Below are 27,943 nucleotides of genomic sequence, written 5' to 3'. Positions count from 1 at the left end.
TAAGGCCATCACATGAAAGGCTTAGTGTGTTTTGTTATTTAGTGAACTATTTAGCTGGACGTCGCCTGAGCGTAGAGACGTGGAGACTGGACGTAATGGTCCAAACAGCCCGAGAGAGACAGCAAGGAATTTGCTGCTTCCCTTAAGGGAGGAAACAGCCTGGAATAATGATAGTTGGGAGGAGACGAGAGGAAAGCCACTAATCATAGCAGACAATACAAAACATTATAATGAAAAAAAATAAAACAAGCCATTGCTAGTTACTTAACATTGTTGGGGAAAACAAGACCAACACAACAACACAAGTGTTCCAGCACTTTTTTTTGGTTTTAATACTAAAACTTGTCTAAGGCAGCAGTCAGTGTCCATAATTCTAAACTCTTGCAGTGAATAAAACAAAACAAAAAATACAAAAACTCTTTTGTTGTGCACTACTAGCGCCATTAGACAGCTGTTGGTAAATAGAAACTCACAATCATAATAAAAATAAGCCTGATAAGAATCATTCGTTTTCCCCTTCAAGTATGCTACTATTCAAAGTGACTAGTGTAAAAATTGGCAGAGGAAATACAATTATTCACACATAAAGATCCCGAAATGAGAATTGGGAAGAAAAAAAAAGTGTGTTGTTGGTGAGCAACTGTACAGTGATGCGACTGATTGGCTTAACAGTTAAAAAAAAGGTCAGCGTTTAAGACTTGCAAGACAACTTCAGTGCTTTTTTTTCCTGCCCTCATGGAAAAAGTCATCTTATGTCATGTGAGTACCTGTGGCCTTCTTGTACCAAAAAAAATAAAATAAAATATGTTGGCCTTCAAATGTCTGTATGATTTCATTGCGTCATAGAATAAAAGTCATATTCATTACAGTCTGTTTTCGAGATCATTTAAAAGGAATTTGTACCAAAGTGTACCGTCAAATATATTAAGCTGCACAATATAAGCTTTGTTCAAACTTCATTTTGGTTTGTTTGTCTACTTCACGGCAACAAACCAGTTTCCTCTATTGACTTCAACATATGTTTGTTGGCCACTAATTTTATTCAAGAGAAGACAGATGGCACACGGCAACAACTGTGGATATAATATTGCAAATCCAGACTAAGACACGGTAAGTCTATAATGTGTTTACTTGTATTTCTAGACATGTAGCCTCAAATGTTATAACAGCGCCATGATGACTAATTTGCCCGACCAATGAGGGACAAGCAGCTAGGAGAACCTGGTAAGTCACACATCGTACTTTTATTGGGTAGCATTTCCATGCCGTTGAGCCCAAATCCGTAATTTATTTGTTATTTTCTAACTCATTGCTTTCTTCCACGCTTTTGTAACTGTCACTTTCACGAAAAATAGGGCCAGGTTTTAAAACATTTTGGGCTTCACTGGATGTTTTATGTGGCAAGATTGAACAACCACTGCCAAGCCAGTCGTCCTTGCCAGTAGACATTTGTTAGCCGAACCATCAACAATGCTGATGATGGATGTCGAAAAAAAAATACTGCTTGATCAGCAGTTTTAGAGAGCGCTCGCACACTGATCGGCCTCAGATGATTTCTGTTTTTTGGCAAATGTAAAATTGCGTTTTTAGAGAACAGTAAGAGAGCAAACTACTTGAGCGAGAGTCAGTGTGAACATCTCTTTGGTTGCGTGAAACAAGTGGATTATTGCTAGATCCTCTTAGCGACACATCACCAAAAATGGCGGCGATCGGACAGGTGCACCTAAACTTCAATGCTACATGAACACAAAACAAATTAAATCACTTTTTACATTATTAAAAACAAAAGTGGTTCGTCCGACCGTCTTAACGCAATATCAAATAAAGTCTGTACCTAACATAAAAATGAGAACCAAAGCGCATGTACACAAATCGACAAAATATACACAAATAGTACCTATGAAGGGATTCAGAGACATTTTCGGATTGCCGTGGGATGAACATCTCCACGGTTCCTCAGTCACATTCGAGACTGACATCAGCTTTCTGCCACGTCATCAGCAATGAGTCACGTTTGGTACCTTGGGCTTGAAATAAATGTGTCATGTTCCAACATATATCTAATAGATGATATAGATGTGACCCCATTGTGACAGAATAATGATCAGCGGGCCAAGACATGAACGTGTGATTCCGTCCCTGCGTCAAAGAAGAGGAAGCGCAAAAGTGGGAGGAAATGAGGAATGTGTTCAAACAGCTTCAAGCTTGTCCGCAGTAATGACCTTCAGGCTTTGTCCTGCGAGTCTCAGCATGACAGTACAGTACAGAAAAGTAGTTGTCCTTAAAGCGGCAGGCCCTAAATATTAATCACTGTCATGGCAATAAGGTATATATTATATATTATGATTTGATGTCGGTTCAGATGTCTTCGGAACAGTTTTAAAAGGGGCTTTTACTTATGAAATTGATTGACAGGTGATTAGGTCAGGGTGTGCCGCACGAGTCAGATGGGTTGGGCTCTCTATACAGAACAAAAAAAAAAAAAAGGGATAAATAGGGGAAAGAATGCATATTTTAAGAAATGAATTCCAAATGAGTCAAGGTGTGGTGAACAGCTAATTTCTGGGCCTGTCCAAGCTGGAAAACAGCACCTGACTGCAAATAAAAGACTCCATGAACGCATAATTAAAGACAGATGTAAGTAAATTATCCAGAGTAGGAATCTGACATCTGTACAAACCGTTAAAAAAAAAAAAAAGAGCCAGAAAGGCTCATTCAAGAGTCAGGAATGGAATATTTACACTGTGCAAATGAACCATCAGGCAGACGGCGTTCCATCACTTCGGACTTCCTGCTTGGCGCCTCCCTTCTTCGACGCTTCGGCACCGAGCTGTCTCGTCTTCAAATCGCTGGCTGCCGTCTTTGGATCGGTGTAAAAAGTAGACAACCGGTTTTAAAATGGAGTTTCAGCTGAGTTTAGAAGAAGATGACGTCTTCCTTGTTGAGGTCTTCTGTGTTGATGTTGTAGGGCGGCGGCGGCGAAGGGAGCGGCACGCTGTGGCCGAGGCCCTGCACGAGCACGTGGGGGTTCGGGCCGAGACCTTGCGGCTGCACCTGGGCAAGGAAGTGGGGCGACGCGGTGGAATGCGAGTGGGGCGCGATGGCGGGAGTCTGCACAGAAGACTGCAGAGAGGGTTTGGCAGGCGGCACGGGGGGCTTCTGGATAGTTCCTGGTTGGCTGCCGCTAATCCCGGTGGATTGAGAATCCGGTCCGAAAGCATCCAAAGGGTTTTGCTGATGATCTAATGGTTTGATTTGACAAAGGTAATAATTAGAGTTGATATTCAGAGGACTTTGTCTACTGCCATCATCAGACTATAACGCGCCGTGGAGCAGCAAAATGGCCATCCCACAAGAGGAACACAGTTTTCCTCAATTTTTGTATTATAGTGGAGTACAAAATATTTCAAGTCGTTCATTCCTTAACGATTTTTTTTTTAAATTGGCTGGTAATAGCGTTAGAGTGTTCAAATGTGGATGTCAGACTGTGTAGAATGTGATACTGAAAGATGTTTACACAGGGAGAGGCTGGGAGAAGAACAAAGATGGGTGGGGTCGGTGCATGCGTGTGTGAACTTCATTCGGCTATGTTTGTGTGTGTGTACCTCCAAGATGATGGAAGGAGGGAGGGAGAGGAGACACAGACAGCGGTGCTTGCTGGTGGGGGCTGACCGAGCACTTAGCTTTGAAGGTGCTGTCGTCACGCGCCGAGAGCTTGAGGGGGAGAATCTGCTTCATGTCCACTGAGGCTGAGGGAGAAGATTAAGAGGGTCGTTTCATTGTGAAATTGGATTCAAACACTAAATTGGAGCAGCTTAGTTTCTCTCATTATTTGATAAACCACAGGACCGACCCAATTCGGAGCACTAACGTGATTCTAACGAGCCACTTATTTGATAATGAGCTCTGACACAGTTTGGTTATCTCTCTTACAAGCAATGGAAGAATTTTTTTTTTTTTTTTTTATGTAACCAAAGCAATTCATTTGAAATATATAAAAACTATGACGGGCTGTAAATCAAAAATGGCTTGCCGAGTAATTAAGAACAAAACAACAAAAAACACTTAAGATCTCAACAAAGCATCTCTATGTGCAGATGATGTTGGCACATTTTGTCTCTAAATCAAATCAGGCGCTGTCTGCAACGTAATTCTCCAAATTGCTTTTCATTTTCTTTCCCTTTTGATGTTTTTGTCCCTTCTTTCCACATCTTTTAGTGTAATTACTATAACAGCAAACATTACGCCCAGACAGGACTTGTTGTAACGCTGCAGTGGAGCACAGTGTCTCTATTTATCTGCAGACTTGGAATCAAAAGCAAATTTTCTGAAGCCATGTCTGGCGAAACTGGGCACAGGAACAAAAATCTATGATGTACTAGCAAACCGGCAAAATAAACATTGCTTGATTAATTATTTAGTGGGTCTCTTCACAAAGACCTTGCAGGTGTTCCTCATGTTGTGACTGGCAATCACATACAGTATGAAGAGGGAATTTCATTTTGTATGGATAGATGGGTTGCATTTTTTTTTTTCTTTTCTTCAAGAGTCAGGTCCTTTAGATGTGTGCGTACTTAAGTTGCTTCGGACACTTTTATTACGGGAAGACGAGCGTGTCCCAAAATAAACCTCATATTTCACCGACCTTCTGGGAAAAAGCCTGTGAGAATGTTAACGTCCTTCCAGAGAGCCTGGCTGACATAAGCAGGTTCCCGCGGCAAATTCCTTATCAGGAGATGTCCTGTGGCTCACCTTGCCACGTGCTGATTGCATCAAAATGGCGCTTGGCTGCTTACCAGTGCTGTCAGTGCGCTGCGAGGCTTTTCCGCCTTTCACTCCTTTGCCTTTGCCGCTGCTGAGGGCGGCCAGCTTGGTGGGGATCTGCTGCTGCACCCCCACTAGTTTGTGCTGCTGGTTGGTGGTGCTGAAGAGATGCAGTGGCACCTCCGTCTTCAGCGGCAGGGTGGAGGAGCTGGCGTCTCGTCGCAACGGCACCTCGGGCCGTTCCGAGTAGTCGGCCGGCGCCACCGACATGCTGCCACGCACCAGGGACTTCGGGGGCAGGGGTTTGTCTGAGAGGCCGGGAGAGCTGCTGAGGCCAGAAGATAAGAGGAGCTCCCCATTTAGACTGCCGGACATGGGCGCCACCTGGAAGGGAAATGAGAGGATACAATTTAAAAAAAATACCAAACAGTCAAATGGGGGGGGGGGATTTCTCCCCATCTGTGGTTAAGTTCTGTTAGAAAGCAGAGGCGCTTGAGAGCAGACATGACACACGTGTATTGTAAAGCGTCTGCGTGGCTCGGTGCCATCAGTGAAACGCAATCTGGAAAGCAGAAGGCGCATTTATGGGCCGCGGAGAGAATCAGAAACACATGCTGCTCTTTCTGCTGAGCGCACACTCGGCTAAGTTTGCCGCTCGAGCTTTTGATGTGTTCTTAAGACGCTCAAGGAGGACACGCACAAATGGACAATCGCCCAAAATGAGAGAACACAATACCCTTAATGGTCTCTGTGTACATAGAGGCGTGTCGGCCTAAAAAGGCCGTTTAGACACGCAGGGGGAACATGTAAATATCTGCCGGGACAAACAGTCCATTGTACACTGAACTACAAGAGAGAGTGAAAGGTGATCTGCACATGACAACTTTATCGTCTAATCTACATTGACCTCCGGCAAAAGAGAAAACAACCTCCTTCCACTATATTTACTATCTGTGTTATTACAGTAGAAGCTCTCATGACTTTGTGTTTGCAGTTTAAATGACTTTTTTAGTCCCGTAGGAAATACCCATTGTTTTATTTTCTCATTAGGGTCGCAGGTGAGCAAGCATAAATCTCAGCTGACTGTTTTGGGATTTTGAGAGGAAGCCAGAGAATCCAATGAAAATCCACAGAAGCAAAAGGGAGAACATGAAAACTCTAAAGGAAGGGCAGAGATGAAACTAACGCCAAACCTCAGAAACCAAAAACCTCAGAACTGTACAGGCAGTTTTTGAAGTAACACTTTGTATGGAACTACAGTCAAGTCTATAAAAATTGGGACATTGGCACAATTCTCATTTGATTGACTCGAAATGGTAATAGTAAGTAATAGAAATAAAAATCTTCTTTGTGAAAAGTGCTTTGACAACTTTTGTTGAGCCGGATAAAATTATTTTGATATTAACAGTAACTGGCAGATTTGTTTATTCTTATATTAAATTTTCCGCAGAGCTTGAGTCCTTTGATGGTGTTTTGCACGGTGACATAAAAATATTTCCTGTTAGTTTAGAATATCCATTGCATCTTTGCAATATTAAATGTTTGGCTGAACCACAGACAAACTTTTATTGCACCTAAATTGATGACCTCCACATGGAAAATTCAGTTTCTTTGTTGTGATTTGTGTCTTTTGCTTTTTGATTTTCTTTCTTTTATACTGATTCCAGTCAGTTTTTGTGCAGTCAAACACACATTGCCCAAAAATGGTTACTAAATAATAGTCACTATAAAAAAAACGTCACTGCCAGTGGCTAAAGGCCAAATAAATGTCGAAGTGTTTTAAACGGGCCGTTTTACAGAGCAAATGTGGGCACCCGAATATGTCAGACTGACACCGACCGGCGTTAATGTCAACCTCAGCTTTTTAAATGTGACGCAAAGGGCACAGCATGAAGAACGATGGAGAATACATCCTGTGGAGATAGGGAACACTCGAAGAGTCTTTTACAGGGCGAGGAGGGCAAATCCAATAGACTGTGACTGTGTCTGGAGCCCAGCTCAAACAGCTGAGCATGATGGGAAGCCCTGAGGCACAGAGAGGCCCTTCAGTGGGAAAAGTCGGCAAAAGTCCCTTGTTCCAGACTGCTCCCTCCTTCTTCTTTGCCTCCATCAGTCTTCCCCCAATGAACACTAGCTCGTCTTAACACATAGACCTTCCATTGTTCCCTCTACAAGGTGACTGGCACGGAGCAGAAGAGGCGGCAGGTTTCCAGAGCAGGAAACTGCGCGGAAGCAAGGGGAAACATAAACAGCCCTGACTGACAGCGCACAAACAATTAGCACTGGCGCTCTTCCAGAGGGTTCTGCTAATGACAGGCTTGCGCTAGCTAATTATACAGCCGGGTTCCTCTCATCCTGAAAACCGCTCGGATACTCCCAAATCACGCGGAGCCCGACGAGTGGCCTCGGCTAACACTCCACAATGGATTCTCTTGAGGAGGGTGAAGGTGGCTGACCTGCACTAGGTGATCTGAGGTAACATGATCACCTGAGAATAAGCTGCCGGGCGAGCCATGGCTGAGTATAACCGTGTAAATATGGGCACAAAACTGAATCATACTAGCATTCAAGCATGTATGATGTTCACAAATAGTCAATTTAATCAAAACATTCGGTTCTCTTGTGTCTGTGCAGTTGGTAAGTTACCACAAAGACCTTGCCCTCGCTCAGAATTTGCTCGCGGCTGATTGTTGAGGAAAGCAGTCAGGTATGTAGGTAGGTGGAGGTGGTGAGATTACTCATGGGGCTTTTTCAGCCTACAGGATACACACTCAAGTAACATCATACAACAGCCTGGAGACAAGAGTTGACCGTGATTGAATTTATAATTCCAAAGTGTAAAATGCAAAACTATAGGTCATTGTTTAACACGTGACCTTGGGCTATTGTTGTGTTTATGAGCACAAGCGCTTATAGAATTTCTCCAGCAGCAAAGCATATATTTACTAGGTTACATTTGTGCCCCCGAGAGTCACATTATCCACCTATGATCACATATAACATGTCTCAAGAGATTTTTGAAGGCGTGAACGGTGATCATTTTGATACCATTGTATTGCAAGCAAATACTTTCACAAGGCCATTTGTTGTTGTTATGTAAATGTACCCTTAGGTTCCAAAGGATTTCTACTGTACTGTTATATGAGCTGCCATGAAACATTTTCAGGCGTTGCACAATCTACACATGCTGGGTTATGAGCCAACGGAAAACTTGTCTGTATCCAAGGCCGTCCTAATCAAAAGGGCCTACCCTGATCCGATGAGATAACGCATGAAACAAGTTCCTCTGAAGTCTTCACATGTTGCGACTCGCTAGGTCCTCCCTCACCCTTACATATACTCGACTTCAGAGCTACACAAACACGCGCAGAGGCGTGCCTTTATGAGGTCTAATTATAGCGCTACGCTTTGCTGATGACTCCTAATGTTTGGTGGTTGACAATAAATGGCTGCTGATATCAAGCTGGCCTGGAGCCTGGAACACAAAACCAGGGTCGTGGCCCATGAAAAGGCTGTTGAATGTGTTTTTGATGAAGCCAGGGTGTGTCGGGAGTGAGGGGGAGACAAACCACTTGTAAATTTCCCATTGAAGCAACCGAGAAAGTCCCACGGCGCAGCCAGCGAGATACAGTACAAACCCCGATGTGCGTGTGTACAAAACACACAACATATGCGGAATGACAACAAATAGTGCGGGGATGATGTCAGTGGGCGCCAAGTGCTGACATGGCCATGTATCTCTGGCTCCAAGTCTCATCTTGCAGTATAATCTCACAAACAAACAAATGGCACGTTTGTGCACACGGCTGGCTGTTTCACTCAAAAGTCATGGCTTGTAATTACAAGGTTGCTGACTCATCACAGGTCCATCCAGGACAACTATCCTTCTCACGATCGCATGCCATGCTTGGAAAGACGTACAACCCTCCATCACTAAAAGGATGAAAAGAGCGATCGTGTAGTACAGAAACTTTACCGTTTAGTCACTTGACTCGAGCTTCTTTCCACAGCACCAGGCATGAAATGCAGCCAAAGCTTTCCATGAAACTAACAAAGTCGAACATTGTTGTGTAAGAAAGGAAAGAGGATGGCAGTGTGGAAATAGAGGCAGAGAAAGATTTACGTAAAACATGGAAAGAGACCTGCACTAAGTAGGTAGATTACTGTCTTGGGCTGAAGTAGTTAGAAATGTGCACATTTATGATTACACAATGCTGCAGGGTTGGAAACAACAATCTTTTCGACTAGCAGGATTTGTTTTTCTTCAAGACATTAATTTTCCCAAGTCTGTATATATAATTGGTTAATAATTTACAATTATTTGAGATTGACTAAATTTTAACAGCATGATTATTACTACTATTATTATTTTATTAGTTGCGGGTCTCCACAATATAACATGGGATACGTTTTATGAAGATTCAGTTTAAGACCAACGTAAGAGAGTTTTTCATTGGTCCACTCGGACATGTTGTGCAATTTCATTGGTCAGATGTGACAAAACCTTTGGTAACTATATTGGCGGCATGAGGCTTGTTTGTAAAAATCCATAAACTCACCGCATCACATTTAAAGCCGCAGGGTTCAAAGCGTGGGGAAAATAATTGCAGGTTTTAGTCCGGAAATTATGGTAGTTGAAATGGAGCCGCAGTCCATTTCATGATATTACTTTAAAAATTGTGGTGTATCATGTATGGATTAAAATATGCCCTTGAGCTCATACTTGTCAGAATTTGTGAAAAATATTCCTCTGAAGTTACTTTAGTCGTTTGCCCAAGACCACAACACACCTCAGTACTGTCACCACATCAAAACGTTTATAAATATGAACACCAGGGGTCACAGTTTTTCTGTTGCGTGTTCGCACCTCAATGGTTTTCCTCTTGATCTTCTTCTGGTGTTCCAGGCGTTCCTTCTCTTTCTCTACTGCCCGAGTGGACTCTCTGAGCCTCTCCAGGTCTTGTTGGTACGTCTCCCTTTGCCTCTCCAACTCCACCCTCTCTTCTGCCAGCCGCTCCTGTCTCCAATTTTTCAATGGTTAAGGTCCAAGTCACACAAACATCACAACTGTCAGGTAGGTCTGACCACTGTACCTCCAGCCGCCTGCATTCCTCCTCCCTTTGCCGCAACCTGGCCTCTGTGGCCTCCACAAGCTGGCGGTGCTTCCCTCGCTCCTTCTCCCAGCGCTGCTGTTCCTGGCGATGTTGAGACTGCAGTTTGTGGAAGCTGGCGAGCTCCTCTCGCTGCAGGGCCAGCGTGCGCTGCTTCTCCTGCTCCAGGAGCACGTTCCCGCGGTGGCGCCCAGGCAGTGAGGCGCGCTCCGTTAGTGAGACACGTTGCAGCTCAATGTGGCTGTCCTGCTGAGCTATGATGGCCTGGCCGTGCAGACACAAGAAAATTGATACTTTGTTCCCATAATAACGTTCAAAATGCGACAACCATTTTGAAGCCTGAAATGTTATCAACATTGGATTCACCTGGGTCTAAGTTTATATATATATATATATATATATATATATATATATATATATATATATATATATATATATATATATATATATATATATATATATATATATATATATATATATATATATATATATATATATATATATATATATATATATATATATATATTATTTGTTTATTTTTATTCTTATTTATATATTTTCATCCTTATTATTTTTTTTATAATTTATTTATATATTTTTTAATGACGCCACAGTATCAGAGCAGTTATTAGTTTAACAACGGGTTAAATATTGTGGTTGTCGTTTCTTGACGTGTAGAACGAAACGACATTACCAAGAAGTGTTTCTCATATACTGCGGTGCAGTTCTACACACTGCAAAGTACAATTACAAAATGACATATGGATTAATAATGATGTGCGAGTATCGGATTTCATTTGATTCTTCACGTGGTGTGCCGGTCTATACGCACACGCCTTCATTAGTCGACATTTGACTCTGTAAAGCTGATGTGCAAATATAAACAAAACATAATGAGCGGAGCAAGGCAAGGCATCACATTACCTGCAGACTGTAGAGCCTTTGGGAAAGCATTAATACTTTGTCAAAGAACTGGAATGGGGAAAAAGAGAAGGGTGTTATAAATACGACACGTACAATCAGAATAACAACATCCACAGGCTCATTTACAGGAATACACCCGATCCTGCAATGTTATACAAAAGCAAGTAACAGATTAAAGAGGTAGCACAAACCTCTGCCTCAGGGAAAGAATTGGACCAGATCCGGTTCCATCTTGCCGGTGTGTTGCAAGTCTCATCAACCTGGGCAACGCCAGATAAAACATTTTTTTTTGTTGTGCAAATACCTCGAAATAATCTACTGAAATCACCAAGAAATTACTATATGGCAGACAGTGACAACTTTTTTATACAACTGGTCATCCTCAAGGAGTGTATTTATTTATCTGCTCATTGTTTATATGAAGTCTACCATTTAAATGTTTGTCTGATGACGGCTTGTATGTCTGCGACAGTAACTATCAATACAAGAAAATCTCAAGGCCTGTTTGTTTGTACATGAAGCAAATAAATCATCCCAAGGTTTTCACGCTGTGTGATTTTTGTTGTGTTTCAAGTGCGTTTTTGTGCGTCAGACCTACCGTCTGCTCCAGAGTTTGGCTGCCACAAAGATCTTTGAGCTGAGGGTCAGAGCTGGCCCGCTGGCTTCGGTCTCTGTTTCTGGACTCGCCAGTAAAGTTCTTCTTCAAATTGCCATCTGGCAAAGGAACACCCAGCCACAGACACAAACAATGACACAAAAATAACAGTGAGACCAAACAGACCAGAAAACAGATACATTAACAACCACAAAATGCAAACAAGGACAACAAATGGAGACGTGTCATACTATGATTGTGAATATCATGCTTATTTAAATTTACCATAAATAATTTCAAACAGCAAAAGAAAGACAAAACCATTTTATTAATAATTCACAAGTTATGCATCGCACAAAAAAACACAAGCCATTAGATAGGAGGTTCCCTCAAGGCATGAAGTATACCAGACTCACTCTTAGTGAGGATGGTGGGGTTGCTGTCGTAGCCCCCAAAGGTGCCTGCTCTCCTGGGCAGGAGTCCAGAGCTGCTCCCTTCATCTTGTTGTGATGACAGATTGTCACCCCTCACTCCAGACTGGAGCAAATTCTGGAGGTTTTCCACTAAATTGGTAAAGAAAGCAAGTTATAATTCACATGCTACCACAACAACAACAACCCCACACTCAAGGAATTGAAGTGTGTATTTTGTTGACTCAATGCTATGAAGACTTCCGTCCTACCCTCAGTGATGGCTCCTTTGAGCAAGGTCTCCCCCTGCTGCAGATCCGAGGCATCACCTCGTAAAAGAAGCTTGGGGCGGGAAGCTGTGTCCTCCAGACCTACAACAGACTCTGCCATGTCTGCAAAAAGTTGGAGCTTCTCAGAGAGTGCCTGGACAATCACGGCATCCTTCTGGCTCAGACGTTCTAAAGTGGGGAAAAAGATCATTCCATCAACGCCGAACTGTAAAAAGGCAAGTGCAGACGTCAGTACCTTGAAATTCTTTCAACCTTGAAGCTCGAGCTTCCTCCTCTTCACTGAAGAGCCTCTCCTCTGTATGAGGACAGCTAAGAGCAACAGGACAGAAGCCGTTAATTGTCGTTCTCGGAATATTCTTCATCTACATTGTAATGCACGGCAGCTACCTTTCGACAGCTTGCCGTATTTGTGTCATCCAAGTGTTTCTTTCTTCCTTGGAGGTGGTGTGGATCTCATACATTTCCGGCTCATTAGAGGAAGCACAGATCAGAAACATGGCTCTCTCAGCATGGGCCACCTCCCGAACTATTAACTTCTGAAGGGAGATGACTGATGGCTTGTTGTCCTAGAGGGAAGAAAATAAGATAAGAAAGAAGAATGAATCAGGCAACATCTAACAGTGTTCTTTGACCTCAGTCTGTGAGGGAAATTAAGACAACCTCAGGTGCTAATGCGGCACCAAGTCAACATAAATCTTAATTGAATTAAGTAAACTAATAATTACTCACCACCGCTGCAAATACATATCGCTGATCCTTCTCTTGTAGCAGCAGGAGCACATCAGAAAGGAGAACTGCAAGAATATCTGTGAGGACCAAATAACAGAAAGGTTACTTCTTCAAAATGTAGTTTTAGTTTTTGCAGCACAGTCCTTACCTTTGAGTCTGCCAGAGGCAGCTTTCCAGTTGACAGTACCCTCGTGCAGAAGACGTCTTCGACCCTGCGCCAAGTCTTCGCGGCGAAACACTCGGCCATCTTTGATTTTGCCCAGTGCTTTTGGCTCCATTTTGCCGTGGATGTCACGAAGGCGACACGTCTTCTCGTGCAGATTAACCAAAGCGTCCACTTGGGCAATAGTGTATTTAATTAAGCTTAGTGCGCGGTTCAGCTCTGTGTGTTCTTCAGTCCCCTCTGAGAGAGAAAAAAAAAAGATTCAAAAGAATTTCAATGAACATGGAAGTGTTTTTGCTCAATAAGCGTACGGGAGATTTAGTAGGCACAAAATGAACACTGCAGGACCTTGAGTGCTGTGCAGAATACGCTCGACTAGTGCCGGGTACTTGGTAATGCGCTGTGTCACCAACAGAATACATTCAGGCACTCCCAGCCTCCGCACGATGGACAGGTTGTTGATTTTCTGAGACAACAGTCAAAGTACAAAACGGAACAAAGACGAATTGGTAAAAAGATGCTTGCTGGTCTCACCCGTACGATGCTATGGAATCTTTTGTTTGTTTGCATTTGTTCTTTGTAGTAGTTGACAGCTTCGGTGTGGTGACTGCAGAAATCACCGTAGCTGTCCTTCATCTTCTCACCTACATCCCCTGAAAACTACACGATACAAAATACATGACTAAAGTACAAAAGAAAAACTTGCTAAGTTGGTTATTTGTGTTTACCTTTTCCTTACCTGGGCAATGAGTATGTCTGCTATTCTGTCCACCGTGTAGTTGCACTCAGTGGGCGAAACAATGCTTTCTCGCCTGCGTTCTCTGAGACAGGATAAGAAATGCGTGTGGAGCTCGAGGAGGGTTTCCACGCGTGGGAAGAGGCATTCAAGTCTGCTGGAATCCATCTGGAGGTTATCCTTCAACTCTCGGATGTAAACACGGAGCATTATCTTCAGTGTCCGTACGTGGTGCATTTCCGTCTGCATCAGTTCTGTTGAACGTAGATTGCAATCACTCAAAGTTTTTTTTGTTTGTTTTTAAATGTTATCAGACTTTGTTTTGACGTGTGCCGATTGACACTCCATATGGTTTATATCCAGGCCCAATTCACGGGGACAAACATGACAATGAGAAATATTTATTTGCAAAAACTAGTTCTCATCTAAATTAACTTTCAAGTTGCGAGTATATCCAGAAGCCTACATTGTTATTGTAATGATCTAATAGTAATATGTTTTGTTTGGTTTAAAAGGCAACGTTAAACAAAGAGCATCCATACAAATGTACTAACTAACCATATATGACATCTTGCCTCTTCACGGCCTCTTTAGAGTGTCTCTTAACAAACTGTTGGTCAACCGCCAAACTCCAAGACTCTGCTTCCAGATCTTGAGCATCACACTCCAGATCAGCTCGCACTGCAGCATAGTGAGCTTCTGAAAAAAAAACGAAGGAGCAAACCATATAACAAATTTCATACTGCTTACAAGTCACCTCAAGTGTACTGCTATCTGGCAAGCGTTGGCGAGATTATTAATTAGACTAAACAGAAAGAAGTAAAACACTCGAATACGATAAATTAGAATATTGAATGACTCTCAGGAGGACGCTCGTTCCAAAAGTTCAGCTTTCTAATTGTAAAGGTCACGTAGGACTTCATTAAACACACATCTTTAAAAGAAAAAATTGACAAAACCAATATCTACTATACTCAGCTTGGAATAAGGTGGACGTGCAACAAACTGACATAAATTAAACAAAATGTCTAATTGAGTCACCTTACCTTCTACTATGATAGACTCCGTAGTAGATGCAACGAGTGAGATTGCGTCATCATTGCAGCGCTTCAGGCGAAGAGTGTCCGTTTCATCCATCTCCCCGAGGAGAGATCTAGGGTTAAAAAGAATATATATAGTTTATATTGTGTGTTACAATTCATACTCTAATATTGTCTCTTTAGCGCCATCCATACAATTCCTGGTCTCCTTCACTTAAAGGCCTTTCAGAAAATATGTACAAGCCAAAATAAAATAAGAGACTGAGGTACTGGCCCCGAGCTGCTGTGATGGCGTAGGCTGGGGCCGGGGTTGAAAGCAGGAGTTCCAGAAGAGGCGATGTTATGTGTTCCAATCAGTTGGTTACTTGATCCCCGAGGGATGATGGTCATGCCAAGGGAGCTGAGAAAAGCCGCATGGCCATTGAGGATCTGTGGTGACTGTTCCTGCTCTCTCTGGCGCTCTTTTGCTGCTGAGGAACAAGCGGGACAATGGTGAGAGAAGTGGAAGAAATGACAAGATAGTAGGTTTAGCCCATCTGAGACTCTGGTAAGATTTATTTTGTTTTAAAATTGTCAGGTGGTGTCTCGCGGTGTTCCTCCTCCTCAACCCATCAAGCAGAGGCAAATGGCTGTCCCACACTGAGCCTTGAAAATGAACTGAATCATGCCTACCAAGATAAGGCGATCCAGACGGGCCTGTTCTTGATAAAGAATCTCTCTGTTTGGGAATAAAAAGACAGAATGTGTTATTTTTAAGGCCATTTCATCAAACACTTATTAGGTAATAAAATGATTACTTTGGCTGTCTGTTAAATATTCTGAGTGTGACCGTCATTGTCTTTGTCCATCCATCCATCCATTTTCTGAACCGCTTAGTCCCCACGGGGGTCGCGGACGTGCTGGAGCCTATCCCAGCCGTCATCGGGCAGTAGGCGGGGGACACCCTGAACTGGTTGCCAGCCAATCGCAGGGCACACAGAGACAGACAACCAATCGCACTCACACTCACACCTAGGGACAATTTGGAGTCTTCAATCGGCCTACCAAGCATGTTTTTGGAATGTGGGAGGAAACCGGAGTGCCCGGAGAAAACCCACGCGGGCCCGGGGAGAACATGCAAACTCCACACTGTCTTTGTACTTTTTTAAATTCGATTCTGTGCATCAAAATTTTGCTTGGTCATTTTGAGCAGTGTTTTAAAAAAGAAAAAAAGGGAGGGGATGCTTGGGGCAACTTCACTCTACTCCATGTTCCAGTGGAGTGTTTACCTTGTTCTTGATGCTGGTGCACTCACTGAGCAGAGACTTGCAGCTCCTGTGAACATTCACAGCACAATCTGAAAAAAACAGTATCCAATTGTCAATTTGAGTTCATATGCAGCGGACAGTACTGTTTTATCCTCAGTTGAATGAAGCAACAATGTTATTTACTCCATATTTACTATATTGAATTGGAATGCTTAAGTTTCACATAAACCATAAATGTTTTCACTCAACTTCTAATCATGTATTCCGTTAAAAATCCAACTGAGATGAGTGCATCTTTTTTTTTAATCAACATTCCAGTAAAAGTAATGTTCAGTAGGACGTGGAAAAAAAAACACACAAAAGGTACAGCAAGACAAAGTCCCCTTACTACTCAGCAACAACAAATCCAATCATTGCTATGCAACCTGTGACTCCGGCAAAGTAAAGACGGGTGACATGGCCGAGGCGCACACACAAATTCCCAACTATTAAAATTAAGTTGAACATATCATATATTGCTGCCGGGAAGTGGTGCACAAGTCAAACAAAAAAAGCTTAAAACACAAACACACATGGCCCCACTGGCGGGCGGTAAAGATGGAAATAAACACTGTCCAACCTGCTTACACATACATACAGTAGAGAAGAAAAGCCTGAAGCAGAATCATCACATTGTTTAAATGTGCTCGCATAGCCGTGTCAAAGGAAGCATTCCTGTCAAACACAAGAGTAATACTAGCAACTTCCACTACGAGAAAGGCTTCTGAACAATGTGGCTCCCTTCTGTGTGCCACAATGAAAACAAAACTAAACTTGGTTTATATTAAAAGCAAGCATGCTGTGACAGCAGCACATATTGGACTGTTTTCATTTACAATTTTAGCTTCAAACCGCACCAAAACCTTCTATTTTTGTTTCTCCAAATTGCTACTGAAATCCTGTTTCTTTGGTAACTTATGAACATTTTGTGCTAAATGAAAAGTCAACAGTAACTGGCTTCTGAATAAGGCTCAGAAGCAGAGTCATGACCTTTTTTTTCTAAATTGGTCCGGCATTACTCAGCTGGCACACTGCAAGACAGGCCATAAAAGTAAATCAGCGATGATTATGAGCATGACAATTAAGACTACTGCTTTGGCTCAGACATCAGAGAAGATTTTCTTTTTACCTGTAACGGAGAATTTCAATAGTAATCCAGCAGTAAAAAAACAAAAATAAAAACACAAGTCGTCGTTCAGTCCACCATAGCAGTCTTACTCAAAGCTCAAACACACTAATGAAACCAGTCAGTCAATAATAGCAAAGGCCACTGTTTAAAAAAAAAAAAAAAAGATAAGAAGACCTTGACAGGCAAGCAGATCTTCACAAACTATCAAGTCATTCATTCAGCGTCATCAGTGAAGAGCCCAAACGCAAGCTAAATCCTTTCAGGAAACAGAGCCGATGGTACGCAAACTGCAATGACAAGAATTCTGTTTGGTAGAGGTAAAAGATTAGCCAAAGATAAACAAGGACGGGGTGTTTTTCTGATTGCTGATATCACAGCTCTTATCAGCACTCTAACCACCTCAAAGTCTGGCAATTGCATGCTCAGAGATTCCCCACGCAGGAAACACAGCTGGCTAAGAAGAAAGATTGTAGCGGTACGTCGAAAAAGTGATCCTGCAAGAAAACATGCTCCAAGGTGTAGCACCGATGAATGCAAGAAAAAGGTGCTGTGCAAAACAAGGTATTATGGCTGATGAGGGTTCTGTTCTGCTCTGATGGACCTGCCAAGCACAATCAGAACCATGTGACCCACTCCGTAAGACAGCCAAAAAATGTCCCCCCTTATTTCATTCCAGTGGGTCACTGGAGGAGCGTAAGGGCAGCAACCTGCTCTGGTTGAGGAATGAGAACAATTTTGACACACCAGGAAACATGTTCAGCACGTCAGGGATTAGGTGGTCCAATAATCACAAATGACTACATTTCTAATCTTACATTCATTCCTGTCCGAGTCAATCAGTCACATTAGCACAGCATGGACCAAGGAAAATTAGAGACAAATTAAGAATGAATGGGAATTAGGAAGTCAATGTTGCTTTTTGCCTCCATCTCAGTGGTTCCAAAAATAGTGTAATAAAAAGAACAGGTGAGGGGAGTTTCTCCATTTCACCCAATTGAATAAAATTTTAATAATAATAGTGAAATTATTATCTATTTAGCACAAGTAACCTTGTTAATCAGTACGTAACAGAACAATCAAATGCTCTTCCACTACCACTGCACATTATAAATCATCATTTATTTATATAGCGCTCTACAAAAACATACCACATTGGAAATAATACAAACATAATAACAATCCCTCCACATTTTAATCATAATTTAACAGATCACATACAAACATTTTTCGACTTTTTTGTTACAAAACGCTCTCACGTAGCTTTAATACACTAAGAAACTATAAGTCACCTGTTGAGCCATCGGCTAAAACCCACAAAGTTGCACCTATATGACGTTTAGGTTTAATTTTGAAAAAGCACCACCATTAATGCCATTATCGGAATATATAAACCGAGTGCTATTTGACGTGAACTACATTTGCTTTACATTTTAAAGCGCTTTTGGTGCACGCTAACTTGCTAGCATCAAGATGCTATCGTTAGCTAGCCATACTAGACGCGAAACGACTAACTGTGATTTCCAACCAATAAATAAATAAACTTTGGTTCATCTAGTTAATGCAAACACAATGCGAACATAAAGGAAAAAAAATATCGCCTGTAGTTAGCATAAGGCTAAGTAGCTAACAACTTAAGTGCCTACAAAAGTCCACTGAAGGAAACAACGGGAATGATCCACCTGATCCCGCTACAGGAGCCGCTTCTTACCGTTATTAGCAGCGAAACTGCGGTTTGGTTCGGATGCTTACGCCGGAAACAACAACAGCGGATCGGTTGGAGAAGCACATCATTGACGTGGATGGTAGCGTTGTTTTTGGTTGTTTTTGTTTTGTTCCACTTTAGTTAGCGGCTCTCTCGAGTGGGAACAATCTGTGGCATACAAACGGTGCATTCCACAGGCTCAATCCCCGCACGGCCACTTGGCTCCAATTAAAGGGACACTACACTTGTTTGTTTTCGACTGAGCACACCAAAAGTAAAACGATTAATAATTTCCAATCGCATTTAATGGGCGATTAATCAATCATATGGATTAATTTAGGTCAAATTAACTGTGTGCACATTTGAACTTTCATTGCATCTCCAGACTTGCAGACTTGTGGTTTTCTGTTAGTTTTGTTGATACATACTGTATAAAGTTAAGGAGTGTGGTTCTTGATCTTTTTAAATCTTTAAGAAAACTTCTATGAAGTGCAAAGTACTTCCAAACATTTTGGGTTTACTACAGGTGGAATTCCAGGATGAAAAAAATGTTTAACCACAGCAAAAATAGATAATCAATAACTTGTACCTTCCGCCATCTTGTGGATCAGCACTTAATTGTTCTAAATGTCAGTATAAGTCGTTGGCATAAATAGATGACCAAAAATACTGTACATTTTGTGGAAAATAGATACAAAAAAAATTGGACCAATCAAGTGAAATTGCATAATTTCCTACAGCATGAGCTTTTGTTGACTCCTAAAATAGACTTCATTAGTTACAGCACAATATATTGAGATTGAATAGAAAATCTCAGCTTTGATTGATACCCAAGTTAAGGTTGTTTCGGTGGGCGTGGCTAGGATGAACTAATTTCCCTCAACATTCTTATGAACCTTGCCAAGCAACAAACAGAAACCTGAAGTTACCAGGAAAGAGAATCTAACTGATTATGTGGATCTCGGTTGCTAGTAACAATGAAGCAAAACATACTTAGATCATAATTCCACAGCTCTCATCACTACGTGAACGCCCTCCATGAGTTACACACTTCTTTCGTTATTCATTGCCACTTTTATCAGCGACGAGGAAGTACATAGTGTTGAAATGCCCTTTGCAGGCGGTCTGCTTGTTGTGGCTGCTTACACACAACGCATGAGCTCACATAATGCTGTAAAATATAAAGAACCAAACTATGTAGAAGCAGAAAGTGCTAAATATGCACTGTAGGTTTTAGGTAATCAAGAATTCAGCGCTGATGGATGAGATGACCCGCCCAAACAGAATCAAGCCTTGCGCAATGCAAAGCAGTGGAACAAAATACAGATGCACCGCTGCAGATGATGTTCTTGGAAACACTTCTCAAATATGGGAGGAAAGACACGAAACAGCAACAGTGGTTGCTTTCCAGAACATTAAGCAAAGCCTTAGTGAGGATGACGGCAGATGAATTATCTGTAATCATCTGCTCCGAGATCAGTGCCAAAAAATATGACATAAGCTTGTATTCACTCCACTTCAATTTCAGAGGAAAGTCAACCTTCATGTTTTCTTTTGTTCTGGTCAAGCTTGTGCAGGTTGCTTCATGCGATTGTTTTGGTGAGCAGGTGCGCAAGCCAAAAGTTTGCATGTGAGCGGAGCACCTGCGTTTCAGGTGTGTGTGCGTGTGTGAGAGAGAGAGACAAGCGTGAATGGCGTGCGTGCACCCGCCGTGTACTCACTCATGCACTGCAAGCTGTGATTCTTCTGCAGAGTCTTGCCGCACAGAGAGCAGCTGGCACAGCTGGAAAAAGTGCCCAGCACTAAAAGATGCCCGTTGCTCTGACTGAACTCGCTTTTCTTGGCCTCCTTCCCCTTCTCCTTACCCCTTTGCTGCTCTTTCTCTCGGTTCTTACCCTGCGGGGACACAAGGGTGGTTGGGTTAAGCATCATTGGGGAAAAAGTGTGCCGCACTTTTGGTTCAATTGATCCAGAAACATGATCGCTATTTTGAGAAAACAATGCGATAGCACTTTTAAAAATGTAAATTTTTTTGGGGGGGACATTTGTCAATTCCACAATGAGCCCAGGATCTAGGAAAGGTAATTATTTACTTAGTGAGTAATGGGATTATAATCGTAAAATATCATTTCTAGTTATATGAAGTTATTTTTGAAAAAATATTAAACATATAAATAAATATTATCTAAAATGTCTGCCTACCTTATCTTTATTGAAGGAGCCAGTCACCCTGTTCCTCAATGAGCTGAGCGTCCTCTTTACCTTGGTTCCTTTTTCTACCTTTTCACTTCGGTCATCCTCTTCTTCATTCCTGGTGGATGAAGAAGAACAGTCACCTCACAAACATCAACTCACATCGTATGCAATTTGCTGACTATAATATTTATTGAGTGGCGGATATAATTATTTAATCACACAAATTTGTTCACTATGGCTCCACTTTTTAATGCTTATTGTAGGTTAATTAAAATAATGTAAATTATTTCTCCCACTGTTGTTACAATAAGATGCAGCAGAGGTCACTGTTGTGCGTAGTTTTAAAATGATTTTTTTTAGATAAACTGGGCTTTGTATATTCATAATAAAAGTTCAACTACTACTCCTACAATGAAGTTTAAAACAGTGGAAAATAAGAAGCACACAAATAATTGCATCTAGCTCCATGTCTGCCTTATCAAACTGTAATAAAGCAGCATGATGAAAGGAACTTACTCTTTAGAGAGGAACTCGTACCACGTTACATTTTCTGAGTCCTTGACATTGGATTTGTTGTTCCTCCGCTTGGCTCTGCGGAACATAATATTTTATCATGAGGAGCCTATTGGTGAACATGTCAGTAGGGATGGCAAACACAAAACATGCGGAATACCGTGATCGTCTTTTGATGGTCAAGGATGGGTAAAATTTCATAAGAGCAACTTTGATTGGTCGTCAAAACAGCAGATTCATAATGTGCAATGAGCAAAACAGAACGCAAGAGATTGCAGGTATGAATGTGTTGGAGATTATTGTGTGACATCATTTCCTCACATAAAGCATTTCCTCAAATAGTGGCTCTTAGTCACAGGTTGTGTTTTTCTCTTCAGGGAAATACAAATCAATGTTTTTTTCACACATTGCAGATTTCTGGGACAAAGCAATAGATGCCTTCCATTTAAAAAAATAAAATAAAAAATCCGCAATGTTGCAAGGTGAAGCACAAAAATGAAATATACCCTTAGCCACTATATGAGCAAATATGGCATTTCTGTAGTGTGACAACCTGGTGACATGCACACACACAAAGTGCCCGAGAACTGGTCCCACACTGCTTCCTTGCTCCTCGTTTCGAGCAGCGGCCTGTTTACTTACCCGTGGTACAACTTTAGCTCCTGCAGAACTTTCTGTACCATCAGCCTAAGACAAACAAGACATTGGGGCTGAGTTGGAGCAAAGCAAAGCAAAGAAAAGGAAAGCAACACACGACACACACACATATACACACACACATACCATCTAAGGGGATGGTGGGAGAGAGGACAGTAGTGGGAGGAGGAGGTTGCAAGCACATGACATGGAGCAGAGATGTCAGCAGAGAATGGGGAAAGCCCCTCGCTGATGTGTTCTGTGGGAGGAGCTGTCTGTTTGTATGAGAACATAACAAGTCGCACATGCAGGGGACACTGTGTGCACTTGTGCACATCAGCACTCAATCACAACACAAGTGCATATGCATTATCTACCTTTAGTATTGCAACTCCAAGATCAGTGGTGACTTGAGTTAATGGGACATTTGGACTTGTGTGTGTGTGTGTATGTCTTTTGGGATGGTTGAGGATAAGCGCTATATGAGAAATAGCTAGATGGATGACGTGTAGGTTGAATGAACCATGGGAGACAATGTTGGTCTTTTCCTGACAGTGTACAGTATCAGTTACTCCCGCGGGATCAGAGCAGAAAACCAGAAGAGTCGTCTTTTCAAGCTTCGTTAAGCCCGAGCAGATGGAGTCATGTAGTCATGAACTGTAAAGCTCTCTGACCTCACTCGAGAGGGTTTAAGCACACTTCAGTGACGCCGGTGTCGACTTACATATGGCTCTGCCCCTCATTGGAGTGGAGGTGTTCCTCAGGGTCAAACTCCTCGGCTACACGAGAGGAAGAGAGAACGGCATGATTGGCTTATTTTATGGCTGCTAGATTGGTTGGACCTCATTTTGCAAACCCACCTCCTGCTGCCCTCGCTGCCTCTTTGGAGGTCTGCACAATTCGAGAGACGTGCGCTGCACGAGAACATTCGTCCGTGGCGAGGATGTCCGCTCGGGAATACACTTGCTTTCCGGGAACACCATCAGTCTAAAAAAATTTGCAAACATAAACGGCGATAGATCTGAGTTGCGGATTTATGCACGCTTAAGGTGTCTCTTGAAAAAGCTTTTCCCAAGAAACACAGTCACACAGATTCAGACTCTGTACCTTGGTAACGAGACAGGAGAGCCTCTCTTTGAGACCGTCTGTTTCATCCAGTGGACAGTTTTCAGTTTTCTGCTCGTTGGACTGGAAGACCTCATTGTGCTCTGCTTCGTCCTCATCTCCATCGCTGTCCAAGGGCATCGTGTCGAGACTCAATCTGACAAAGTATTGACACATTCACTCTAACATATATTTGATTAATAAAGTATAGATAATAAATAAAAATAAATAAATAAATAAATATATAAATAAATATAAAAACTCAATCTAACGAAGTATATACACACACTCACTATAACTCATATTTGATTGATAAATTATAGATAATAAATGATGATCCATACCTCTTTCCCAGGTTGATGGGTGCAACGGGGACACCCCAGCTGTGTCTTCGTGAGGTCGACATGGATCTCACTAAATTAGGAAAACTGTCAACCTCAAGATCTCCATTTAAATGCACTGTGTTTCCCTGGTTACACGATCCTGTTTCAGTGGGCGTTGTTTCCATCGATCCCAACAGTCCGTCCAGATCAATGGTCAGGCTAAGAGAGACCCCCGAGGAGTCGTGGCTGTCAATCACACAGCTTGGGAAGACGTTGGGGCTCAGCTTGGTGACCACGAGGTTGCCGGGCGCTTCCTCGGATGAGGCTAGCTCAGTCAGATTGGGCACTGTGGTCAGGGAGTTCAGGTCTGGACTGATGGCTTTCAAAGGCTCGTCAAGATTCACCTCCAGGTCTCTGAAGTAGTCCGAGTCCCAAAGGGAAGAGCCGAGGCCTTGCAGGTTGTCCGCGCTGCTGCTTACCTCCACACCTTTCACCTCAGAGTCACTCACTACAAAGGATGCATCCTGCAAAAATGAATTTCATAGATAAGATTTTTGTCCACACCCTCAGTATTAAATATAAAATACCTGATCCTCATTGGTGCCCCCAAAAAAGACATCTTCTGTGATGGAGGGCGGCGATGGAGAGGGTGAAGATGTTCCCCTCGGTAGCTGAACATGCTGTTGTCCGCTTGAATGTCCACTCGCTTGTTTAGCAGCATGTCCACTTGTTTGTTCGATTGGCTCGCTATATGACTTGCACTCAGAGGCTGAAAAATAATGGACATAAATAGATAGATAGGATCATATAGCCACTTTGCCTGTCAATCATACTAATGACCATTAATAAATTTATATTGTTTTGATAGAGCTTATATATTAATGGATGGATAAAAGGTGGCCAGCCTTTTTTTTTTTTTTTGAGCCTGAAGACTTTGTATGGGCGTCATGTCTCGGTTACCATGGCGACTCCGGCCACACCGTCAGCAGAGGGAAATGCTACAGTTCTGACAGCTTACGTAAGTCTTATTTCATAAGAGCGTTTCCTGTGAAGCCGAGACTAAGACTAAGCCGGTCTGGCTCCAAACTTCTTGAATGTAGCTGACCGGCCTGTTTATTTTCTCCTCAAAAGGTCATATAACACTTAATAATGTGGAAAAAAAACGGAAAGATGCTCATGTCAAATACAGTAAATGACATATTGAAGTTGAGAGGCTGTTTAGCTAATGCGGTTTGTAGTTTCTATTTGGTGTTTACACACCATGTATCTTTTTTTTCACATGAATACATATATATTTTAATTAATTTTTGTAGTTTGTATTTTTTCTCAAAATAGTTTGCTTTTTCAATTATTATTAAAAATGTATTCTGTTTTTCTTTCATTACGGTTTTATTTGTACAAAAATAAAACATGTTCTGGTAATACGCTTTTTTTTCTTTTGCTTGTAAACGCAAATTCTTCTCATAATATATAAGCTATTTTAATTTATTTTATATTATTTTTTTCAGTGCAGTAACAAATGGAAAAAAACGATAATCACAGAAAACACAAGCTAACCAATCAATCTACAACTGCCACAGAAATTCACTTTGCACTGCACTTTGTTACATTAATATTGACTTCATCATCCGTACTGTCTTTTTTTGTCCCCGTGTGCTATTAATGTACAGTAACTTAATCAGAGCAAACTTCATTATATAAAATCTAATGCAGACTTCACAACAAACCCGAAACATGGCAGCCAGAAAGACGCCGCCATGTAAACACAGTAGCAGACACATTGACAGTGTACTGTACATCGACTCTAATTTCTATAAGACTAAATCACAAGCATTTATAAACATGGAAGCTTGCAAAAGGCCTTTTATGGTTGCCCATGCGTAATGGATAACACATCACACCGCGATCTATCCGTGTGTGTGCGTGTGTGTGTGTGTGTGGGTGAGTGTGGGTGTGTGTGTGTGGGCTTGTTATTGTCGGCGGAGTCTCCACCGCACTGGAAGTGATCTGCTGCTGAATTCAATGTCATCAATAATAAATCACTTTTACAAAGTCTCCTGAGACAACACATTGAATGGTGGATTCTGCCATTTAACTTTTACAAGTTTATCTAGTTTATCTTTTGTATAAACTTAAGCAGTTTTGCTCATACTATGTTGTTGTGAGTTGGAAACTGAGGCTTTCATGTTAATGTTTAAGGTAGCAACAAATAAGAGCAAAAAAATAACGAAAAATAAATCAAAATCGACAATTAATCAATTGATGTTATACAGTAGTGAAAGCAAAAGAACAAAAGGGGAATAACAGGCGGAATGTTCATTGGTGTGTGAAGCAGCATGGCAATCACAAGAGGAACTTGATGGTCATCATATGATTAAAACGTGATCACTTGATAGTTACCTGCACCAATGACTTTTATTTAAATTCAAGTACAAACATCCTGATGAATCACAGATTTATGCAGCCATTGAGCACAAATTTAAAAATACGCATCGTCAGGGAATGGGGCCCATTGTGAACACAAGATGATGTATGGAAAATACTGTAGTTAGGAACTGTTTTGTTTAAGTGTGTGTTGTTGTTTTTTTAATTAAAAGTTTTTGGGGGATAGCAATAGAATCTTGAACATTGTGATCAGACATATTTTGAACAAGCCACATGCAAGTCTGCGTGCACGCTCACAGTCAAGCAACTTAGGATCATATTTTATATCATAATGCCTTCAAATTTGACATCCATCACGATAATGCAGACTCATTTTTGTCAAAAGACACATTTTAGTTATGTTTTCCTTAGGAGAACCTTTATGACTGTGAACCCAAAGAAATGTATGATCACCTAATATACATATAACAACAAATTGATGAATAATTAGTTTTGAAATCAAGGGGCAGTAAAAACAGTTTTTTAATATCTTTACATTTATGTTGACAACATAAAAAATGCTTTTAATTTCAGAAAGTTTTTGAAAGATTTCTTTTTGCGACCACATAAAAGGATGTGGTGGGCCAGATCAGGCCCCCGGGCCCTGAGTTTGATACACTATATGCTATCATGGTTAATGTCAAAGTGGCTGACATTTTCAACTCTGGTTGTGGGTGTGTGTACGTGTGAGATGCATCATAAAATTAAGAGCGAGGCTTTCAAAACAGCTTCAAAGCACACCTCACATTTCCTGTTTGCTTCTAAGCAGCCATATTGCTGTGATGGTAACATATAGCAACAATGACATGCATTTGATTTGTTTTTGTGAAAGAAGTGTGTTTGCATGCTTCATTGATGCCAATTGATTGTATTTCCCTCAACACAGTCCACAAAAGCAAAATAGTCAAGAAAAGGGATCAAAGTTGGGACACATACCTCTCTTGAGGGAGAAGCGCTTCATCCATTGCTTGGAGATGGATGGCCAGGAGTTGTTGAGCGGAGTGTCTGCCATGTGAGCGATGCGCTGTGGAGGTCAGCAGGAACTGTGGCACGCTGCGGCTGTGAAAGAGGAGGATGAAGTAGAAGAAGACGAGAAGGAGGAGTGAGCGTGAGGGGAGGAGGAGATCATGAGGGGTTTTGCTGCTGCTCAGGGATTGCCTCAAAGTAACTAACTAACACACAGAAATAACCATAACAAAACAAAACAAAAAATACCCACTGCTGTTGAGTAATAAATGAAGCACATAAAAGTCTTGACTTTTAAAAAAAATCATAAACAATGAAGCTCCCAACCCACAGTTTGTAAACCCTGTTGCATTTCAGTGCCTTTAACTCCAAAGAAGATTTAGGGTGTTTCTTTAGACTAAAAAAAATAAATAAATAAATTTAAAAAAAGACATTCCAACTTTAAAGATGACAGTTTTAGTAAAAGACAAAAGAAAAAAGGAAGTGAGCATTCTGAGAGGTTATAGAGCAGTCTATTCTGTACAAGGGGAAAAAAAAACATTGTTGGTATCTTTTCAACAAAGCTGTGCTTATCGGATATATTTTTAAACTGGCAAATAAATGGTCACCACCTTTCTTGTGTAATAATCAGGATGAGTGTCAAGTTGAGTAGGTAGCACATCAAGTGGAAAAAGTCTTAGCACTTTCCCACCAAAACATCATTCTCACATACACGACTCCAAATTTTAATTACTCCAAACACAGAAATGGACACAGAATAACTCGCACTTACTTAATTCTAGATGTCTTCTGAATTTGTCCTCACACTGACTGACGTTGACCGGCAGCAGAGACTGAGTGCAGTTTCCTCTTTGTGTCGCTCTGCACTGAAACACAACAAATTGTCTTCAATGCATGCATGC

General features: G+C 41.6%; 1 protein-coding gene across 2 annotated transcripts; it reads right to left on the bottom strand.

Annotated features, from left to right (window-relative positions):
* Window positions 1-308: 308 nt before the first annotated feature.
* arhgef18b (rho/rac guanine nucleotide exchange factor (GEF) 18b) lies at window positions 309-27,943 on the bottom strand. Of its 2 annotated transcripts, none has more exons than XM_049727518.2 (32): window positions 27,814-27,943; window positions 27,012-27,134; window positions 24,239-24,420; window positions 23,673-24,175; window positions 23,332-23,485; window positions 23,085-23,211; window positions 22,949-23,003; window positions 21,592-21,666; window positions 21,082-21,190; window positions 20,601-20,775; window positions 16,031-16,098; window positions 15,435-15,480; window positions 15,037-15,232; window positions 14,769-14,875; window positions 14,281-14,421; window positions 13,726-13,976; window positions 13,521-13,646; window positions 13,335-13,452; window positions 12,972-13,226; window positions 12,824-12,900; window positions 12,482-12,660; window positions 12,330-12,403; window positions 12,077-12,262; window positions 11,811-11,957; window positions 11,398-11,513; window positions 10,991-11,059; window positions 10,800-10,847; window positions 9,858-10,139; window positions 9,632-9,781; window positions 4,797-5,148; window positions 3,606-3,749; window positions 309-3,242 (listed from the first exon to the last, which is right to left on the bottom strand). In XM_049727518.2, the coding sequence occupies exons 2-32, from the start codon at window positions 27,085-27,087 to the stop codon at window positions 2,917-2,919; spliced, it is 4,914 nt and encodes a 1,637-aa protein (XP_049583475.1). In that variant the 5' UTR covers window positions 27,088-27,134; window positions 27,814-27,943; the 3' UTR covers window positions 309-2,916. The 2 variants fall into 2 exon arrangements, with proteins under 2 accessions (XP_049583475.1, XP_049583485.1); XM_049727528.2 differs by having other exon boundaries at window positions 15,037-15,229.

The sequence above is a fragment of the Syngnathus scovelli genome, chromosome 10, assembly GCF_024217435.2.
Source record: "Syngnathus scovelli strain Florida chromosome 10, RoL_Ssco_1.2, whole genome shotgun sequence".
Classification (NCBI taxonomy): Eukaryota; Metazoa; Chordata; class Actinopteri; order Syngnathiformes; family Syngnathidae; genus Syngnathus; species Syngnathus scovelli.
Note: the sequence above shows the minus strand (reverse complement) of the source record. Positions and strands in the feature narration are given on the sequence as shown.

Excerpts from the sequence above, each read along its gene's own strand:
- arhgef18b (XM_049727518.2), bottom strand. The coding sequence starts at position 27,087 with ATGGCAGACACTCCGCTCAACAACTCCTGGCCATCCATCTCCAAGCAA. Across the intron at positions 21,191-21,591 it reads TACGAGTTCCTCTCTAAAGA|GAATGAAGAAGAGGATGACC; the intron begins GTAAGTTCCTTT and ends TTCATCCACCAG. Across the intron at positions 3,750-4,796 it reads GCAGCGCACTGACAGCACTG|CCTCAGTGGACATGAAGCAG; the intron begins GTAAGCAGCCAA and ends CTTCTCCCTCAG.